Source organism: Pleurodeles waltl, chromosome 6, assembly GCF_031143425.1.
Source record: "Pleurodeles waltl isolate 20211129_DDA chromosome 6, aPleWal1.hap1.20221129, whole genome shotgun sequence".
Lineage (NCBI taxonomy): Eukaryota > Metazoa > Chordata > Amphibia > Caudata > Salamandridae > Pleurodeles > Pleurodeles waltl.
In genome coordinates this window covers 1,315,530,137-1,315,552,229 of record NC_090445.1, presented here as the reverse complement: position 1 = coordinate 1,315,552,229, position 22,093 = coordinate 1,315,530,137, and the positions used below count along the sequence as shown (strand labels likewise).

Sequence of the window (22,093 nt, the reverse complement as noted above, 5' to 3'; positions counted from 1 at the left end):
AGAGCACTCCCAACTTCTTATACAACTGCTAATCTACGGACCTGCAATCAGATATAGAGAAGCTTGCCATCAAATTGAGTCTCACACCAGTTGCTGTTTTGCAGCTTCTGCTTTGGAGTTGCTTCCAGTGTCTTCTACCTAAGAACAGAGGATGCTATAACTAGCTGGAAAATGTCTTTGTCTGACCTTGTGCTGGTGTGTACTGACTTTTGTATTAGTTGCATAGCCTGCATAGCCTGTAATGATTCCACAGAATATGTGTCAAAGCCCACAAAAGATTAATAGTTCCCTATGCCAGCTACGGATTGCTGACAGTACTATTCGTTGAGCTCGTACTGAGAACTCTAGAAGTGGCTTGTCTGCTCTGAGAAAATTCAAGTCTGCCCAGCTATTTAGTCCAAGATGTTGAAACCTCAGTTATGGTCAAACTTTATAAGTACTAAAATACATCAGAATAGCCTGCCGGCCCCGTCCGAGCTCCAGCAAAACTTAAAATGAAGAAAAATACGAGGAAAGGCATCAGAAATATGTGAAGACTATGGGGGTCATTCTGACCCGCCACCGACCACGGGAGCACCGCCAACAGGCTGGCGGTGCTCCCACGAGCATTCTGACCGCGGCGGTTCAGCCGCGGTCAGAAGCGGAAAGTCGGCGGTCTCCCGCCGACTTCCCGCTGCTCGGGGGAATCCGCTCCGCCGCCATGGGGATTCTGACACCCCCTACCGCCATCCTGTTCCTGGCGGGTCTCCCGCCAGGAACAGGATGGCGGTAGGGGGTGCCGCGGGGCCCCTGGGGGCCCCTGCAGTGCCCATGCCAATGGCATGGGCACTGCAGGGGCCCCCGTAAGAGGGCCCCACAGTGTATTTCAGTGCCTGCAATGCAGACACTGAAATACGCGACGGGTGCAAACTGCACCCGTCGCACCCCTGCAACTACGCCGGCTCAATTCTGAGCCGGCGTCCTCGTTGCAGGGGCATTTCCTCTGGCCCGGCGGGCGCTCTTTTGGAGAGCGCCCGCCGGCCCAGAGGAAATGTCTGAATGGCCGCCGCGGTCTTTTGACCGCGGTGCGGTCATTTGGCGGCTCCCTCCAGGCGGGCGGCTCCCGCCGCCCGCCGGGCTCAGAATGAGCCCCTATATTTTTGCACCTTGGAGGCTGAAAAACAACTTCTTCCAGTTGATGCCAGAGCTATGGATGTTTGGTCAGCTGTTCACCCTGGCCTCATTTTTTGTATGTGACAAAAATCTTGCATATTTCCGGATTATTGAGCTATGTATGTTTTGAGTAATTAAACTGTTCCTTCAGTTTAATTTTCAACTGTGGGGGTGTGATTCATGAAGAAAATGACATGCTGGGATTCTGCTGCTGCATGCCAGTCTTGACTGCTTGGGCTGCATGTCCAACATTCATGCTATGAGTTATTTTAAAATGTGAAGAAAATACAGTATTTTAAGTGACGTTGTGTGTGGATTTCTTGTGGAGATACCCTAAGCTTAATTAGTCCAATATGTGCAGTATGAACAAAAATATGCAGACTTTGTGTATAAAAAAATAGGTGATTTCGCTCACCTCTTATCAGCAGTCAACTTTAGCTTTGTCGATCTGTAAAAGATTTGTGATCTTTAAAAGGCCTGTTATGAGTGACACAGAACAGTCATGCCAAACTTAGGGCCATATTTATACTTTTTAATGCACAACTGCCCCAACGCATTTGTGCGTCAAAAATTTTACCGCCGGCTAATGCCATTCCAATGCACCATGCGGGCGCCTTATTTAAGGAATGACGTTAGCCGGCGTAGGGGAAAATGGGGGTTGAGCGTCAAAAAATGGTGCAAGTCAGGTCTGAGGAAAAAATCAGGCCTCAAAACGGACTTGTGCCATTTTCTTTTTACGCACAATCCCTATTGACATGACTCCTGTCTTAGCAAAGACAGGAGTCATGCCCCCTTGCCCAATGGCCATGCCCAGGGGACTTCTGTCATTGGGCATAGTGGCATGTAGGGGGGCCCTTATTAGGCCCCCCTATGCCACTTTAAAAAAACTTTAAAAAATACTTACCTGAACTTACCTTTACTTACCTGGGATGGGTCCCCCCATCCATGGGTGATCTCCAGGGGTGGGCGAGGGTGGGAGGGGGTGTCCCTGGGGGCAGGGGAGGGCACCTCTGGACTCCTTCCGAGCCCACAGATCCGTTAATGTCTGCCCTGACCCAGGGGTTAAAAAACAGCGCACAATAGGCTGTGTGACGTTTTTTAAGGCCAACCCCCTCCTGTGCGTCAAAATGACGCTGGGATATAAATAAGGTGCACAGGCCTTAAAGTCATTTTTTGGGCAGGAACGCCTACCTTGCATTTCATTAACGCAAGGCAGTTTCCCGCTCCAAAAAAATTACGCACACAGTGGAATTATGACGTCCACGGGGTGGGGCGTCAGTGTTTAAATATGGGGCAAGGTTTGCGCCGAATGTGCGTCAAAATTTTTGACGCACATTTGGTGGAAACAGAGTATAAATATGCCCCTTAGCATTACCTATATTAATTGTACTGGGTTACAGAGTCACCATTAGGTCATGAGTTGATCCGCTGTAGGCCCCTACGGGCAGGGCTATTGTATGTGTAAACCAGTGCTCCCTCACCATTTTGGCAGGTAACCCACAATCTGGCCATGTTCAAGGGCATATATTCTTCCTGTTTTTAGTAGGTGGATATGATTCCGGAATACCAGGCAGTAATATTGTGCTCAGGAGTACTAGTTGCAGATTAAAACACGTTAAAATAAATGGACTACTCCCAATGAAGTCTAAAGAGTGTAAAATTTGTGATAGGCTTTCTCCTTTTTTTATGATTTTGCTCCATCCGTTGATTTCTATTGAATTGGAACACTTAACCTCCTTTTATAACTTTTGGCCCTGTGTTTTTGTGACATTTAATTACGAAATCTGACTCTTTTTTCTTAAAGCGTATTGCAGGTTAAAGTTGTATTACGCCATATACTCCTCTCACATTGTTGAAAGGTAGTCATTGTGCTTGGCCAATTAACCTGAGGTGAACGAAAAGACAACTTCTGGCTCAAAAATAGTTGTGTATCATCATTGATCAAGTGGATTTCTTGCAATCTGGGTAGCTTTGCCCGTCCGTGTCAGACATCCCTTTGAGAGCTGATCTATCACAGTTCTATAAGAGTACTCTGCATGCTACTTCCCAGTGTATTCATTTCAGTTGAGACCTAAGACCCAAATGGAGGATGCAGGTGTGGAAAAATAGATGGCCAGATTCGGATTTTGCAGGGGTAATTTTGAGTCAAACCTGGGAAAAGTTTTTATTTATTTCTGCATAATTTACATATCATTAGCAAATCACAACATAGATTGAAAAACATTCATTATATGACTGTATACACAAATTATTCACAGACTGCGCTGATATCTGGTGACGTTCAAACATGTACTGCTACAATTTGTTATTGCCATAAAATGTTTTGTCTGATCAAATATGTTAGGACTTTTAGCTAACGCACCATAATTGTATTAGCATCTAGAGTATTCTTGTGTGATTTATTGATTGCATAAAAACCCAGAGAAATATTTTGGTATTTACAAAAATAGCTGACTTATGCCTGCTTCTGCTACCTTATTCTTCGTAACATCTTCATTTGTGCAGTTGGGAAATAAAAAAAAAGCTAACTTTCATCACTGTTAATTTAATGTTTTCGCCAGTCGGACCCACTAATATAATGTCCATTTTGGTGTACATTAGGTCACAGAAGATGTAGTAGGTACACTTCGAAACTTTTATGAGTGTTTTTTAAGTCTACAACTTTCTAGCCTTGAATAATAAGAGCAGATTTATGAAAAGTGATGTTGCACATAGTGCAGCACCACTTTTCATGCACCACTTAGTGCCCCCCTAACACCATCATGTGTGCACCTTACTTAAAATATGGCGCACCACGGCGATAGTCAGGAGGATTAGTGTCATAATTAATGATGCTAGTCTGGCGCTTTGTAGAACTAGTGACAAAAATGTTGATACTAATCCTGCAAAGCACCCAGAGGCCCATTTAACACAATGGGAGCCTCTTTTTAACGCCTGCACTTAGCAGGCGTTAAAAAATGCTGATAAAAATGGTGCAAAGGAATCTAATAGATTCCTTTGCGCCATTTTTACGCCCCCCAGTGCCAGAACGCCCCCTTGCATACATTATAACTGAAGCATACATAACGTGGCGCAAGGGGTTACAAAGTGGCAAGCATTGTGCCACTTTGTAAATATGGAGCAGCATTTTTTAGCTTCTAACGCCACATTAGTGTAAAAAAATGATACGAATGTGTGAGAAGCGGAGGAGCGGCGTAGCGGCTGCAGACTGCTGCTGATTGCGGGGTACTGCCGACCAGGAGCCGGGTTTTGCAGGTAGCTGCAGAGGAGAGGCGCAGCCACCAGTCTCTCCCTCTTTGTGCCCCACCACCGCCGCCGCCACCACCTTCCCCTGACTGCCTTTGGTCATCGGCCGCTAACCTCGTGGCACGTGCCCTGCCCAGCTCCGCTTTGTGGCGTGGTGCCACGGTGCCACGTTGCGCTTGCACTACCTGCTTTCTGCCATCTGCCAGACTGCTCCTGTGTGGCACCTGCCACCAAATCTGCACCAAACTTCCGCTAACCTAGTGCCAGCCTTTCAGCTGCTCCCCTTGAGAGCCCGGGGGGGAGACGCCTAAGATGCCGAGAGACAGTTTATGCGGCAACGGGCCCCACTCTACACCGTGTTGGAGCACGGAGAATGGAGACTCCTGCCGTGGGCTCTCGGAAATGTGACCGGCGCACACTTCCCGCCTCCCACCCAACGTCTTCAGCAGCCTCCAAAGATTCCTGCAGAAGCGGCCCGACCGGGTGCGGCTGCAGGGGTGGGGGAGGCAGCCCCTCTTACCATCACTATCAGCTACCAGCCTCCCCTCCCGCTGCTCCTGCCCACAAAGCTGCTTCTGGAATGAGGACGTGAGGAGGTCCAGAGTTCAGCTCTTCAGCCTTCAGCAGCACACTGGTAAGCAGTGCTCCTTGCTCCTCCTGCCCCCCTGGCCCCTGGGACACAGCGCTCAGCTCTTCAGCACGGCACAGCCCAGCCCAGCTTATGGTGAAGTTGGGAGCAGGCTGCCTGGGGTAGTAGGGGGGGCGCCCGAGGTGTCACTGGTGCCAGAAGTGCTGGGGTTTGGGTGTGGGGTGGCCAGGATACCGCTGCAGCTCTCCCCGCTACCTACCCGCCTCATCGCCTCATCTCCAGGTGGCATGCTCGTGCCCCTCCACGGTCTCCATCACTCACCGAGTGCCAGCCTGGTGCCTGGTGCCGGCTGCACTTCACGGACGTGGAGGAGAGGCGGCGCTCAGCAACGTAAGCCAGTTCGGCCAAAGCACACGGTGCAGCAGAGGGCCATCAACAGGGGAGTCAGCAGCTTGAGAGTGAGGGGCAGGTCCCCAAGACCACCATGCACATCAACCTCCACGGCAGCCTGGAACCCTCGATGGCAATGCCCAAAAGGAAATACAATACTCTTCGACAAGGAATGGGGGATTGCTCGACCCCACAACCAAAATGCACGGGAGGATGCGCCGCTCACCTGATGGTCGACTGGGTGCCCAAAGATGAGGAGTCGCTCCCGGACCAGGCGGACCAGGCGGCAGCACAGGCACTGGCCCCACAGGTCCAACTTGAAGGAAGGGACTCTATAGTCCGATTCCTATGCAGAACGGCAACAGGGAGTCCAGAGAGGGGAAGAGAGCATGTAAGGCTGCATGCAGCTGAGGAAGAAGCCGACAGCCAGACTAGCATAAAGGAACAACCCCCGCACATGGCACAAACTCACCAGATATATCTACAGAAACAGACAGTTCTACAGGAGGGACCAAAGCCCACAGATCCCTCTCATGCCCAGCACCAACAACTGGCCACCACGATTCGTCAGTCTTCAACGCCTCCCTGCCACAAGCCGGCACTGCACTACTTCCACCCTTGATCAGAGTCTTTTCCACCACTGTAGACAGCGCCATTCAGTATTACATTTCCATGGTGGATTGCTCCCATCCAGGGGTTACACCCCAAACAACATTGTACAAAGACCTATTCATTACAGCAGACATGGCAAACCAGTACGCCAACAAGCCCGAGGAATACAAACCTGCAATGAACAAAGTCACTACAATTGCACAAGTAGTTGGTGAACTCGAGTGGTCTCCGGTACAAGCGGAGCAGACGGAGACAGCCAACCCCCAAGAGCTTTCATCAGCACCTTGTGGTAAACCAAACATTTTGCGAATTACCAAGGGCAGGTCTATCCTCACAGATCAAGAGCTAGGGGCACTATCCGAGCAGTTCCTCAACAACCTAGAGGAGCAGATTAATAGAACACTCGCTCTTACTACAACAGTAACAGCAACAACAGCAACTAAACACTCTGAAAAGGACGAGGCTGGAGGTGGCCCATCAGCTAGTTCAACTCCTGAGTGTCCCACAAATGCACAAGAGCTGGCAGCCATCAGAGCCTCCCAGGACATTATGACCAGGGCACTTCTATGTCTGTCAAACAAGATGGAGCTCCAACTGGACTTATTTCAGTTGCTGGCCACATATCTGCTTGAAATTAGAACAAAGGTAACAAACATGGAGAATCTCCTTGCCACTACAATGATGGGAGCTCAATGTCCGTGCTCTCTGAATCTTAAAAAGTTAAGCGACCTACTGAACATTCTGCGTGAGCTAGGTGAAGCAGTCAAGATGACACCAAGCATCGACAAAGCTATAACATCCTCCTTGCCTAACCAGAGGGGTCACCTCGCCCAAACAGCCCACATTCAAGGCCAAAATACCACTACAGCAAGAGTGAATACATTCAGCTCACTGTGTCAAGATCCAGGGGCGTTCGGCCTCCCCTTGGTCACCATTCCTAGCCCAGGCATAGACACAATGTCCCGCGCAGGTGAAAAATTGGCAACCACTGCCGAAGGCGTGATTACAACTCTCGGTGAAACCATGATATCACGCACCTTCACCATCAAGCCCACCCAAGAGCCATCCACAGCCCTTACAAAGAGAGCAGGAAAGAAATAAAAAAAACAAGCCAGGAAACACAGGACCCAAGTCAGATCAGTCAAAGGGCACAAAACAAATAACGTCTCAGAAACAACAGAAGTCAGGGTCACCGTGAAGTCCTACCAATGTTTCAGGCATGCACCTTACCAATAGCCCAGCAACACAAACTTGAGGCGGATCTGATAATGGCTTCGCGATGTGGGGAGGGGAAAGTCTCATTTGCCTCTCCACGATCATCACCCCAGGCTCAATTACAAGATCAAACATTAGCACCAATAACGCTGACCCCCAGGGACCACATTGCAGGATAAACCATCGGGTCAAGCTACATCAGACTCTGTGGTGCAGGATTCTCTGGACCTTATGTTTATCACACACTATACCTCAAAAGCTCTCATAGATATTCTTAATAGAGGGAACTTATTGCGTCTATTTACTCAAATTCCTTCTCTTAGGCACATCACCTCGGAACACATGGAATGGGTAAGGTTTGAGTCCCCTGCACTGAATGCAAAAAACGAGATCACAAAAACATCTTGGAAAACGGTAGCACAGAGGACAGCAGTCTGGGAATCAAGGGAGTCGTTCGCAGTTCGCAGACTGGGGCATCGAACTATACATACCCCCACTCGACAAATACCCGTACATCCTCTTAAACACTGCTCCCTCAAAAAAGCAGAAATCGTTTCTAAGAGGCTCAGGTGGGGGGCAGAATCATGGAATCAATACAACTGTGGCTCCACAGACTATAACTATAGTCTGCGTACAAAATAGAAGAGAGGTTCATACGGTCAAACAAACATGCCTGCAAAGCAGGCGGATTGATCAGGAAGAGCCAAGGTATCGGCCCTAGCAACATGGGGACCATAGAGCACCACCCTTCACAAGCACGGAAAACTCTGTCAATTTTGTCATAGAATGTAGCAGGCCTCAGGAGTATCAGTAGATCTTGCGTGGCCACGTCCTACTTAAACTCCAATGACATTATTTGCATGCAAGAAACCTGGGAATGTACTCCTTCTCTACTGCCAGGCTATTATGAAATCTTCCAGTCAGCCACGCGTCCCAGCATTTTTGGTCGACCATCTGGTGGATTATCCATCTTCATTAAACATGCGGTCCATCTGGTAAACACTGAGCTCACCATCAACAGTAAAATGGCCCAAGTAGTAACAATTAGCGGTGTGAACATTGACCTGCAAAACGTGGATCTCATATTAATCAACTGCTACATAAATGCTCCAAGGAAATCCAAAGCAGTAACAATCCTTGAACTCCTGACAAACCTTGAAATGGTCATCTTCAGCCACCCCGGCCATAAAATAATTGTGATGGGTGATTTCAACATACATGGGCTTGATGTAAATACAGAGGACCTCCCTTTGGACAGCTATTCCAAAACTTCCTCACAACTTTTAGTTTATCTTCAGCCTGATAGGAGCAAAGGAACAATCGGATTGGGAGCCTCCTTCCTCCGTCATTTAAGGGTGGCTCTACCATTGATTACATCTACCTATCGGAAAAGCTCAAGCAGAGCGTTGGCCACTTCAAAAACACCAAGGGGGTGGAGAGTGGCCAAAATCCATTGAAATGTATAATTGAACATCAAGCTCAAGCAGCCGAACAACAGGTAGTGGTAGGGGTTTCAACGGGCACAGAGCAAGTACATCTGGTGAGAAGAATCAAATGGAGATCCGAAGATGCTTCTAAAATAACCCTATGGCTAAGAGCCCTGCACGGGTACCAACTGCATCCCTAGAATGGTGGATGAAGTTGGTGGGTGATCTACATAAGCTGTTGCTGGGTAACTCTCGGCGCCCACAAGTTACCCACCCGGCCCAAAGAGGCACAATAATACATATGGACAACAACTTGCTTGAAAAAAGGCGGGCAATCCTCAGAGCCCAACGCAGACATAAGCAAAAGCCCACACCAGACAGAGTGGTGCATGTATCAAACAGCAGAAGTTCCCTTAAGAAACTAATATGGGAGCACAAGGGTGAAAAGATAGGAAGGAATGGGGTATCTTATTCCCGCTCCTGGAAGAGCCAAATCACGCCCGCTTCTGGGACTATGTAAACAAGCTAAGAAATGACCATAAGTCAAGAGAGAATGGGGTATCAGAGTCTGCATGGGTCTTGCACGTAATAACTCTATATACGAACACCGACACAGCATCAAGATTTGCCAGCAACAGCCGGGACAGTGTTCAGTGTCTTCTGACCCCTCAAAGTGACAATCTCTCTCCTACGACTTCGACTACCTTTTCTATGAGCATGACAGAGAACGTCATAAAAAGGACTAGGAAGGACGTGGTACCAGGACCCAATGGTCTACCTGCTACACTGTTTAAATGTGCCCCATCGGACTGGGCCGAGAAGCTGACAGACCTTTTCAATAACACTTACTACCTGAATACAGTTCTGGAGTCCTGGAGAGGTTCTATACTGTTTCCAATTTATAAAAAGGAGTATTGCTCTCTAGCAACCAACTATCGATTAATTGCACTCCTAGATGTGGAAGCTAAAATGTACACCCGACTACTGTTGGATCAGCTTGAAGCCTGGGTAGAAGAGCACCAAATCCAGCCATTCTTTCAATCTGGTTTCAGAGTGGGAGCCTCAACAGTAGATAGCATTGTGGTACTTGCATACTTACAGCATCAGGCAGTCAACTTTGGTCATCAGCCGTTATTTTGCTGTTTTGTTCACTACAGCTCGGCCTTCAATAGGGTCGATCGTGACACCCTGTGGAAGAAGTTGTCACTATGGGGCATTCCTACACACCTCCTAAAAGCCAGGGGTGTGTCTTAGCCCTGCTACTGTTTCATTTGTACACTGCAGATTTGGAGAAATACTTGAAAGCTAGCAGTTTGGTCTTACCGAAGTTGGGCCCCACAAGACTCCAAATCATCCAGTATGTGGATGATATTGTGATAATGGACTGTACGAAAACTGGGCTACAGCGAACTTTAAATGCCCTGAATATTTTTAACAAGGCCAACCAGTTGCACGTCAATCATAAAAAGATCAAAGTCCTAATATTCGGAAGGTACAAGAACAAAAAACTAACAACCTGGCAATTGGAAAGTCAGATCATCCATACAGCCAGGAGATGCAACTACCCGAGGGTGTGATTCACAGAAAACAACGCGGTACGGGCACACAGAAAAAGCAATCAGACACAAGGCTACTGTAATCGGATACAAGCTTGCCAAACTGAATATTCAACTCAGAAGAGCCTTGACTGCACCAATATTGAGAGTAACAAAGGTGACATTACTACCCGCTCTGCAATATGGTTACCTGGCATTTCTGAGGTCCTTGGAATCCACTATAGAACAGGCCCACTGCAGGGCATATTTAAAAATTCTACAGCAACCAAAGTACACACGTTGCACCAGACTCAAATTGGAAATGGGCCTAAAGTCACAACAGATAGACTGCCAAGCAGCAATCTTGAAATATTACATCAGCCTCAGGAAGGCCAACTCGCTTACGTTAAAACAACACTTGAGAACGATATTCGTGACCCCTGGCAATCTGTGACACACGCAATTACGTAAGGTGCAAAAGACTTTCGAAATAGGCGATTCCATCCAGCTATCAGACTCATTGACTCACTCTGCCTGTAAAACATTAATTAACAAAAGAGCAAAGGAACTCTCCTGAGAGTCTGATTTATTGTTAACTAAATCACCCTCAACTGTGCCTGGGCTAAACAATTCTTATTTAGTTGGAGCCCCTCAACCATACCTCCTAGCAGCAATAAATGCAGGCATTCGGCACCAAATTCTTTACGTGCGAACATTAGTCCTCCCAGTTAAGGACTTCAATCCTTCTTGGTCCGTACACAGGGAAAGAAATGCCTGTAGTCTCTGCTCTTACCCCGAGAAACCTGACTACACCTGCTGTGCTGCTGTCCAAGTTTAGCAGCTGAAAGAAGACAACTAATAATACCACTGGCGTTGGCTCAGGGAGCCTGGTCCTGTAATGAGGTATCTAACCTTTGCTTTTCACACTCCGCTCCCTGGGCGCTGGCAAGATGTCCAAAATATGTGTCAGCACTCAGGAGGCTCCTAGCCCAAGCAGCTGAATAGATAGCAGAGAACACAAGGGCTGTAACCGCGTGTAACTATCCCCCTTTTCCAAAGAAGACTTTTTTTTTTTTTTTACCTCTTTAAGTTTTATTTGTTTTAAAATCATTTTGCATCACATGAGTTGTATTACTTGTATTTGTAATGGTTTTAATTAACTGATCAATAAATTGACAATGACGATATGAATGTGGTGTTAGAATAGCGCTAGGCCCACATGAATCTGGGGCTAAGTATCAAACCTACTGACTACTCCTCAGGCAACCCCCTTTTTACTGTGAAATCCTTCACTTGCACTCATTCCACTTCATACATACTTACATTCTACTCATGAGTAAGCTACGTGTCAGCAACTTTGAATGTTTTCTTGGCTTGATTACCAATATATATACATTCCATACATTGTGTCTTGCACATATTTTACTCCTGAGCTAATTAAACATTTTTCACAGAAACACTTTGTGAACTGGGTCAGCACAATTAACCTTAATATACGCTTTTGCCCCTTCCCAGGATTGTGTTAACCAAGTGGTCAGGGGCATCCTGTGCAAATGGGGTAAACTGTCTACTTCTTGTTGGATATACAAACTCTGATAAATACACTTGCACGTCTTTTAGCGCATCTAAGTGACACTGGACGTGAATGCTGAAGAAAGATTGTGACAGTGCAGTGAACAATACTAAAATGCATGAGCGTCATACCGAAGATATTTCAGGGAAATCCGTTTTTGTAATGGGAAAAAATAAATAAAATAAAAAATAAATTTTCTTTAAATTTTCTAACCCTAATCCTGGGTCATGTAAGCAACGTGTGGAAAATGGCAGGCAAATTATTATATGAATTTCATATGCTTATATTGATACACTAAAAGTATTGCGAATTTGCTTACATTTGTAAAAAAAAATGAGCATCAACCGATTACAGTTCTTGTTACTTTTAGCTGACGAACACTATCATTTTTAGATTTTTGTTAGAGACAGAAATGATTCTCTTTGTAAAAATACGTGGAAGATGGGAGCACAGTATAAAGGTCTACAAGATCTTATTCTCATGTCAACATTGTGCACTAAAACATAATTTAGCCACTCAATAATGGAAATTGAAAAAGTTTACAACAGGATTAAATAAAGGACTGAAAAACAATAAAAGTGATATCTGTAAAATGTGATGAAGACGCGTATGTCTACTTTAAAATGACCGCATATCACACTTAATCATTTTGTTACATGTTTTATGGTGTTAGTGTAATCTTACTTGTGAGTATTTTAATCTGATTTCTGAGCAGATGGTGGGTGAATGAGTATTACATGTAAGATTCACGGGGTATGGAGCACCACACATTTTTGTTGATTAGTTTTTCAAGGCGAATTAGAAGCTTCCTCCAGAAAGATTACTTCAGATTACAACCTTCTGTACACAGAGCTGTATATTGGGTATCTATATGATGCATACCACTAATGAAATTGCCTTCTGGCACTTTCAGGGTTCTCACGTTTTCATGGTCCGTTATGAGTATCTCATCCAGACCCGTTTTTTTTCCTGTCCCTGATATTCTAATGGTATCAAGGGGAATAAAGTCCCCAAATACGAAGAAAAACACACACTTAATGAGCTATGCACTCAGAGATGAGTGAATTTATGAGCTCTGTATGTTACATCCAATTTAAGTGTTTATTTTTTCAGTGTTAGAAAGATTAAAAGTTGATTCGACACCTACTAAATTTCATTCCACATCCCTGTTAAACACGGTGATACTAGCATGAGACATTGCTTTTGTTCTTGATTAAGGAATGGCAACTTGGTCCCAGTTTTGTTCTGACCTGTTCACACACAATTTTTTCTTCTTTTGTGCACCTCACAAGACTTACTCCAGCCAAAGAACGGTGGCAAGCTCCAGGACAAGGAGTAGAGCCAAACGCCTACGAGGATCAACACCGCTCTCTTTCTGGACAAAACCCCGATGGAAGCCAGAGGGCGGGTGATGACGAAGTACCGGTCCACGGCGATCACCATCAGCGTAATCATGGACGTGATCCCGAAGAGAGCCCCGCAGAAGGCATAAAGCTCGCAACCTATAAAAAGAGAGCAAACGTTTGGAAACTCGATCTTGGAAACAACGAAGCCAAATTCAACTTAAACGAGAACAGTTTGATGCTTAAAACGTATAAAACAAAACATACGCATTATTTGGAGCTCAAGGTAATACATGAAGATCAGTTGCCATATGTTAACACGGCAAAATGTACAAAGGTGATACACTCTGCAAGTGTAATATAGTGTGCTGTGCTTGATTAATTGTGTCTTAAATAGCATATAATCTGGAATATGTTGTAAACAAGTGAGGGTTGAGTTTGTATGTGTCTGTGTTCGGACTCATTTCTTTCCACTCCTCATTTGTTCACTTTAAAAAGGAGGGTCAGGGGCGTAGCTTGTCCAGTAAGATTGGGGGGGTGGGGGGGGCAGCTTCAGCGTTTCCAACAAACATATTAACATACAATGTGAAAATACAGTGATAAGCAGGGCGCATGAGAGGGTCTTGGGGTGGCAGTGGAAATGGAGAGGAATGCAGATTGTCAGGATACTAAATGAGGGAAAAATAATGTTTTTTAAACTAGCCAACAATTTTTAAAGACTTACAGAAAACTGTGTGGGTGCGCGTTTTTGTCTGTGTGGGTGTCAAAATTCCTATTAAAATCCGACGGACCTCACCATACCCAACTGAAAGCACATGTTCCCAACTACTTAGCAGAAAATACATTATGGGGGGGTGTAACACCCCAAACAATTAACCACTCCCGAAGCTACGCAACTGAGTAGGTTTTGTTTTCATAACGTCTCAATAAAGCGTAAATTCCGATAATTAAATTAAATCCTATTAATGTTTGTAAACGATGTGTCAATAAAATATTTCTAAATAGAATTACAGTTTTTGATGCACAAAAAGACAGCAGTGACCTAGAAACAATGTGTCAATTTAATAGCACGTAGGTGGGAATCACTGCTGGATTGTTAAATTCTGGTAAGGGCTGCAATACCTTTTAGCACAGATATAATTTCCAACATGCACTAATTCCTGAAGCCTATGCGTTTTTCCTAGGTCAGCTGAAAATGCATGCCGAAGTCAGTACAGTAAGCATTGAATGTGGCATGTTGTGCCCCATTTCCCCAGTGAAAATTCGGAATGGAAGATATTTATTACATAAGGTGCTATGTCGGTATTTACCATGTGCGGTAAATTGCCTGATCCCACCTACAGGATCTGTTCCCTGATTCGAGTATTCCAAAAGGCAATATTATGGGCTAAAGAAGTAGACATTTTTTAATACAATTTGAACAAGTAGAAGACTGATGGTATAACGATTTCGCTACATAAATAAACCTAGCATATCAACAGCATGATAGTACAAATGTTATGTAAGTAAAAAGCTCCAAATATGTGGCAATGAAATGCTTTGATAATAAGGTTTGTCAAAACATGTTGACAGGGTATAAGTAAAATGTGCAAGTAACAATGGTCCACCAAGGACTCATTGTAGAGAATAACCTTATTTAAAACATTCAAAGTAACATAATTACTAATGAAATAAATGCTGGCAAGAAGCCAGCATGTAACCCGTACAACAGACAGGTATTTAATAAATAGAGTGCATGAGTACCTTTCAGGAGGCAAGTATAGAGCAAGGTGCCCACAGTAATTACACAGTGAAATACAGTAAGAATGAGAGCTATAGTGTATATATCACAAAGCAAATCACTTTGTATAGCACGTCTGAGTCCGCCATTCTGGATACACTGTAGAGTTCATTAAATATCCAGAAACAAATCGAATCAATTTCCAAAGATGTAGACATTTCAACCTCATGTACTATTTATAGGGTTATCACCAGGACATAATCAATGTAATACACACTTTTGATTCCATACCTGTTTAAAATATCTGTTTATTGGCTAGCATTTTCTCTCCTATATAAGGAACTAAAATAAGTCTGAGTTGACCCATTGTTACAGGTAAATGCTTTAATAGAATTTCCTACTTGACATATTGGATTACCGTTCTTCACATTACTCCACATTATAGTTTAAAGTCTACAAAAGTGAATCTTTGTTTATGGTTTAGGTCCCTTTCCTTATAAAGAACATTATTTTTGGCTAAGAAGTTTGGCCTCATAACTTGGTCCCTTTTCATGAATGCAATTTAAAATCTAGTCCACTCAAGGTCAGTATTGAACAGATTCATATTGTTTGATAAAAGTGCCAAAGCTATTGGTGCAGAGGCACAAAAGATATTTACCCGATTCAAATGCCCAGGGGATTTCTTTTCCTCACAGACACATCAAGAAATTACCTCAAACGTTTCATGCATATAGATTCTACGCCCAATTCAGGTATGGCTGGAGAGGGCCTTCGCTCTTTAACTAAACCTTTCATACTGAAAAGAAAAGCAAATATATAGCTGTTAGAGTTGCACATGAATTTACTTTTCTTTTGTGCGTTACAGTGACTTCAAATGTGTAATGGAGTTGTCATGCTGCCACATGGGCTCATGGAGTGTGCCCTCCTACCATATGTAGGTTAAATACATTGGTGCAACACTTTAAAGAAATTGGTGTTTTCACAATGTCTACATTGAAACACTGCCTTCCATACATGCTGCACCTTCTGAATCAGGTCCAACGTATACTTTGCCTTCTAATTTCAATATATCAAGGTAGGCAAAGGCAAGTAGAAAGCTATTTGATAGGCTGCGGCATGGTACTAAGAGGAGTTTGGTCGCTGTACTGTCACATAAATCTTGTGGGGGGTCAGAAAGTCTGATTCACTCATAATAAAATGGCTCACCCACTTGAAGAAACTTCTGATGCTGTCCAAGTGGCAATCACCAAGTTTCTCTGGAAGTGGTCAGTTATCTCTCTCGGAAGTGATGTGCATGCTGAAGTGTGTACAGCTGTACTGTGTTTTCAGCACAATGCAGTCTGTGTGGCATTCATATGGTGAGCTGAGTGCTAGACCAGATGGAGACTTAGAATCTGACACTGGTTGATGGGTGTGGAGCCATGGACAGATTGACTCAAAGGAGTTCTAGTACCTGGATCTATCTCACTGGTCGCTTTTTGAAGATTAAAGTGATTAGCGGTGCGATGTATCACAGCTAGGTCCATTAAGCAGAGCAAAGTCAGCAGATGTGTGTATTGGGTCACAATGAGGAACTGAGTTTGACTTTACGTACAGGTACAAAGCAAGTGGCACAACTGAAGTCCAGACGTTTCTGTGAGTAGCAGGTATATGGCAAAAGTCAAGTCACTGTAATGGGGTGGGTTAGTCTCTGTCAGGACTAATGTGGAGGGCACATCAGGTGGTTGCATCAGTCATTGATGAGCAGCAAAAAATTGGAAGAGGCATGATAAGATTCAGCGTTCAAGAGTGTATCAGCTTGTTATTGACTGAGGGAATGGGCACAAGAGGGGCCTTGACACTCCACATGAACGGTCACAAGGGATAGATGTGTGGGTCTGCTCAGTAAAGTATACAAAAAAACTGATGGATGGAATGCTCAAATTAATCTCAGCCACTCTGTAATTACATGGGGCTGCATCCCAACCCCTCGTAAATTTACACACCATCTCATCTCAGTTTAGACCCAGCCGTATGTAAATCAGTCTTGTCCCTGCACCACTGGGAACAGTCCAGCCGGAACTGCCAGGCCATGCCCTCCCTGTTCAAGACCACAAGTAACTCAGGACTAGCTTATCCCACGTTAGGGCCCATCAGTCAGGTATGGTTTGATTCCAGTGACACAGTGTGCATGGGACCCATGGCTGGGTATACTCATAACACTTATGGTGGCACACTAAAGTATACAAATAAATGATGGATGGAATGCTTGAATTAATCTCAGCCTCTCTGCAATTACTTGGGGATTCATCCCAATCCCTCGTTAATTTGCACACCATGTCCCCTCAGTTTAGACCCAGCCGTATGTAAATCAGTCTTGTCCCTGCATCATTGGGAACAGTCCAGCCTGAACTGCCAGGCCATGCCCTCCCTGTTCAAGACCACAAGTAACTCAGGACTAGCTTAACCCACGTTAGGGCTCATCAGTCAGGTATGGTTTGATTCCAGTGACACAGTGGGCATGGATTACAGATATAGATACACTGTTCCCAAGGAAAAGAAAAGGACACGGGGCAACCCTTTTGCTAGAAGCAAATGCCCTCACACATCCTGTCAGATGTCATGCTTCATCATCGGGCATGCTCCTCGTCAGACCGGCACTGCAATGTCTGACGGGCACCCCTTATAAGGGGGCTCTTTGCCGGAGATCTTATCTCAATATCTCTGTGCTGTGGTAGTAGGTATCGAGGACAATGCCCACCTACAGGCACTTTAAGGATAGGAGAGCAAAACAAGGATAAAATTAGCTCAAAACCCCAACAGGACACGACAAATTTATTGATCAAGGAAGGGTGATGGCCAAAATAAAAACACAGAAGGGAGAGTGAAGATTGAGATAATGCTCAGTCACTCTCACAGTTACAGTGGAGACAGAGGGTAGGGGACTACCTTATACCCCTGTAAACAGGGTCAACATGTTTCATGTCTCAGGGGTCCATGTGGATCCAGCGACACTTCATCAGGACCAAAAATACTCAACACTTCTCCTATTGACTAAATCTATAGACCTTAGTATGTCGTAAACTGTCAGTACTATTAAACTCTGATCACTTACTAAAATAAACTGCACATCAGGCTAGTCTACTGCAAGGATCGACCGTCCCACATTATGGATCCAGCTCCATAGGTATTCACATGCCAAGGGGAAAGCACAAATCAATGCATGTAGCTGAATCCCCACGCAGGACCTACCCGTGGCAGTGTTCCTGTAAAGTGTGCATGGGACCCATGGCTGGGTATACTCATGACACTTATGGTGGCCCACTAAAGTATACAAAAAAGTGATGGATGGAATGCTTGAATTAATCTCATCCATTGGTAATTTCTTTAGGTTCCAACTCAATCCATTGTTATTTTACACACCATGTCACCTCAGTTTAGACCCAGCCATATACAAATAAGTCTTTATCCTGCTCTAGTGGGAACAGTCCAGCCCAAACAGCCAGGCCAGGTCCTCCTAAACCGGAACACAAGAAACCCATGACAGCTTCCCTCAGAGTGGAAAATCCGTGGTCTGTGATGGCTATGGAGATACAAAGGGGTGTCCGTGTCAGACAGACACTGTCACTTTTGGAGCAGAACATACACTAGGAAATCCTGCAGTATTCTGTGAACCGCTGAAAGGATGAACTGTGATAGTGTCCAGTCAGAGTCAGATTTAAGGAGTAGGGCACAACAGGTGTTTACAACAGACTTTTAGATAACAGTTGCATCAATATTGAGGGTGGCTGAAGAGTAAAAGAGGTAGTACGTCAGCTTCTCTTTTTAAGGTCAAGGGCAGAGTGTACAGCTGATACAGATGAGCCTCAGATAATATAGAGATGATAGTCTATACCTTCCTTGATACGGTGTACCTGTCAGGTTGTAAATCACTTGTATAGTCCCGGAACAGGCTTTGGTGGCATGCAGCCTGAGAGCACAGAGTGTCTGTGTAGGCACATTGGAGGGGCTGCCAGTGCCGGACTTCTATCCAGTGAAGACTCTCAAGTGCATTCGCTCATACATCCATTCATCCTTCCAGACACATGTTCATTCACTTACATTCACAAACTCATTGACCCATTCAAACACTTTGGGCCAGATATACTAAGAATGGATTCTGTAAAAGTTGTTGCCAATTGCTCATCTGCTTTTACCGAATCCATTTTTATGAAAAGGCCTATGTACTAATAGTTTGGTTCCCAAAATACCAATTCATAGAGGGTTGCAATTCAACCTACCTCATGAATTTTAATAAGGTAGTTCGCAAATTGTGACCCACTGTGAATCACAGCCATCCAGGGATGGTAATCTGCTGAGTTCATCAACAACAGATGGTAATCAATTAAAACAGATGCAAGTACCATTTGGAATTTTACGATTTAAGAAAATTCATAAATGTCCAGTATTTTTCTCAGACGTAAGGGTCAACGTGTGTTCCAGACCTTTCAGTCTGAACTTAAAAAGATTATCAGAAAAGAAAGAGAACAGGTAGTTTTGTTTTGAGGATTGTTATATTTAACCTATATATTTGCATGAAAGATTAGTATAGTTTGAAGAGGCACTGATGAAGAAATCTAAAGAAAAATCATGTTATGCTCTGATTTTCTCTACTTTTACAGCTGACGATAAATATATTTTCAGCTCATGCGCTGATTAAAGCAGAGAAATATACTTTCCTCTTGCCAACAACAGAAGCCCTGCTCCCAAACTGCATGGATGTGTTTTTGTGTACTCAGTGAGATGAGTGAGTAGATTAAGGGACATCTTTTTCTGTGGCCAACAATTGATGTTTTACAATTCATCAATAAAAACGGCGGGTGCACTTTTTTCTGAAAGAAAATTATTTTCTTGCTGGAAACGGTTTAGGAGAATCTCGAGGGTGGAGCACCTGCCGCACCCATATTTCCACCGCCAGTGCATTTTTATTGTACTAAAGTTTTGTAACCACCCTTCGCCCGTCCGTTATTAAGTTATTCACATTTTAATTCCGCCCCTCCAACATAAGAATGGGGCATTGTGTCAGCCTACTTCAGCGAATGGCTAACTTCAATTTCAATGATGGCATCCTGCTTTTTTGCAAGTACACACAGAGTAGTGTCCCTTTATTGTCAGGGACTGCTATGACTATGTTTGCTTTATGAGACCCAAAGAAAAAAGCGCCTTTTGCCAGTTTTTTTCAAAACTGGCGAAGGCCTGTCAGCTACTCAACAGTAAGGCGTTCCAAAAACCATGACAACACAAACATTGCCATAGAGCTGCCAGACAACGACTACCCAAATGGCATTTCCAATGCTTGATACATCGCCTGTGTATGCAATGTCATATTTATTGTCTTGTACATCTTGTATAGGTATCCATTATTAAAGATGTAAACAGAAATCTCTCGATCTGTAATATCTTCGGTCTTGTTTTTGTTATGTATTTAATTCAAGATTCATCGTGTCATCGTTTGGTATTAATGTTCAATACAGGTTCATATATTTATGGATGTGATAGTCAATAGTTTATAAACCAGCATGTCTTTCGCTCAAATAACTTAATAAACTTATTGTTCTGTAAGAATTCTCAAAGATTTTGATATTTCCAGAAAGCGGTAATTATCGTGTCTTTTTTTATTGACTTTGTCACTCTCACTGCGATTTTTTTTAAAGTATCTACTTTGAGTTTAAAATTATTGCATATTAATTTGAAAATTATTCAGTTTTAGTCAAAACAGAGAACATTGTTTCCACTGCTTTCATATGATACCTTGTGGCTAATGACAAGATTAAGGATTTTTTATGGATACCTCATCCAACCAATAAATGGTGCACTTCAGTGACTTCCAGTGAAACCGTTATGTCAGTTCCTTTAATTGGAGGGGTTGTAGGGGTTTCATGTGAATGTCTTAAATAGTACATTGACGTTTTTGTCTCCATCTCTCTAGCTCCAGAGGTCTTGCTCTTTATCATGACTTCACATTTTGAGGGCCTTCCTTTCCACTCTGTAGAGTGCAAGTTAGCATACTGCAGAGAAGTTAGAGACTGTAGAGCACTTGTCCCAAATGAGCATTGACCGCCAGTTGAATATATGAATATCATTAGCACTGATAAATGATTATCCCCTAAATATTGTGCCCACAAATATCCTACCATTTGGTGTAGACGTTCCATTATTAACTTCTGTATGGTAAGATTTTTGTAAACGGTATTTAGAACACAACATTTCTTTCAAATGATATTTAGCTTTCGATATTATGTTACTATACCAGACACAAGGAGGAAGGACTGTTTGTGGCCGGACAGGGATGGTCTATTGGGTCAGACCAGCAGCAGGAGTATATAGGTAGACGTTAGCTCTACCCTTCATAGAAGAGCAAATACTGAAGGGAGGTCTGTGAAAAACTTACCAGAGAATCAGTAGCAGACTGGTACCTGCATTTTGTAATCTGTGTATGAGGGTTCTTACTGCACCAGCATGCATGCAGAAGAAGGCATCCCATTATTCAACAATGTGTGTGAATTAACCTCTCCATGGGGGATTGCTGTACTGTTCTCAGGTGCTTTATAATCCAGTGAACCGTCTAATAAATAGATGTCCATTTATACCTAAAAGCTAAAGTCCAAGGATCAGATGTGTATTGCCCCGAAAGCATTTATTTTATTGCCCAGGTGGACTACAGTAATTCTATAATAAAATGGGTAGAAACCCAAAAGTACAACCCTGAAGAAACATTCAGGAAGTTTGCTAGAAACAGTATTGGAGTATCAAGTGCATATAAACTGAATGTAAGAAACTGAATATTTCCACTAACAAGCACATTTTCACTGAATTATATTGACAGAGAAAAACAGAATGAAGTATAGCTCCTCTTGGACCATATAATGTATAATGGAATGCTGTCCCTCTGTACTCCAGATGCCTATTTAGTGCTTGTGTCTGCCACAGAGAGAGACAGTGTTCTATAGTGTTTAAAAATACACTATCCCCAGATGATAAATAGGCCTTATCCCAGTGGAACATTATGATCTTTTATGGCTTCATCAAGCTTAGCATGGCTACTCTGTATACATACGTTAACTGGAAGCTTCCATAATCTGGGCACCAGAAAACAAAAGAAAAAATAAATAAATAATAATTTGGGCACCAGAAATTAAGAGATCACAGAACCTTCTAAGTGTCCCTTTTAGTAGCTGGTAGGCATTGAAGTGCTTGCGGATGAAGGGAAATCTGATAGAATTTTCCTACCCAGATTTCAGATGAGTTTGAACAGAAAATTAACAAGTGATAC

The 22,093-nt window shown here is 43.8% G+C and overlaps 1 protein-coding gene across 4 annotated transcripts in view; it reads right to left on the bottom strand.

The window, feature by feature from the left end:
• The window catches only part of OPN4 (opsin 4), a 714,562-nt gene that overhangs the window by 404,319 nt on the left and 288,150 nt on the right, over positions 1–22,093 (bottom strand). For all 4 annotated transcript variants that reach the window (XM_069240595.1, XM_069240596.1, XM_069240598.1 and 1 more), the window contains exon 4: positions 13,038–13,241. In XM_069240595.1, coding sequence (XP_069096696.1) covers positions 13,038–13,241 — 204 coding nt within the window. The remainder of the gene's footprint in view (positions 1–13,037; positions 13,242–22,093) is intronic.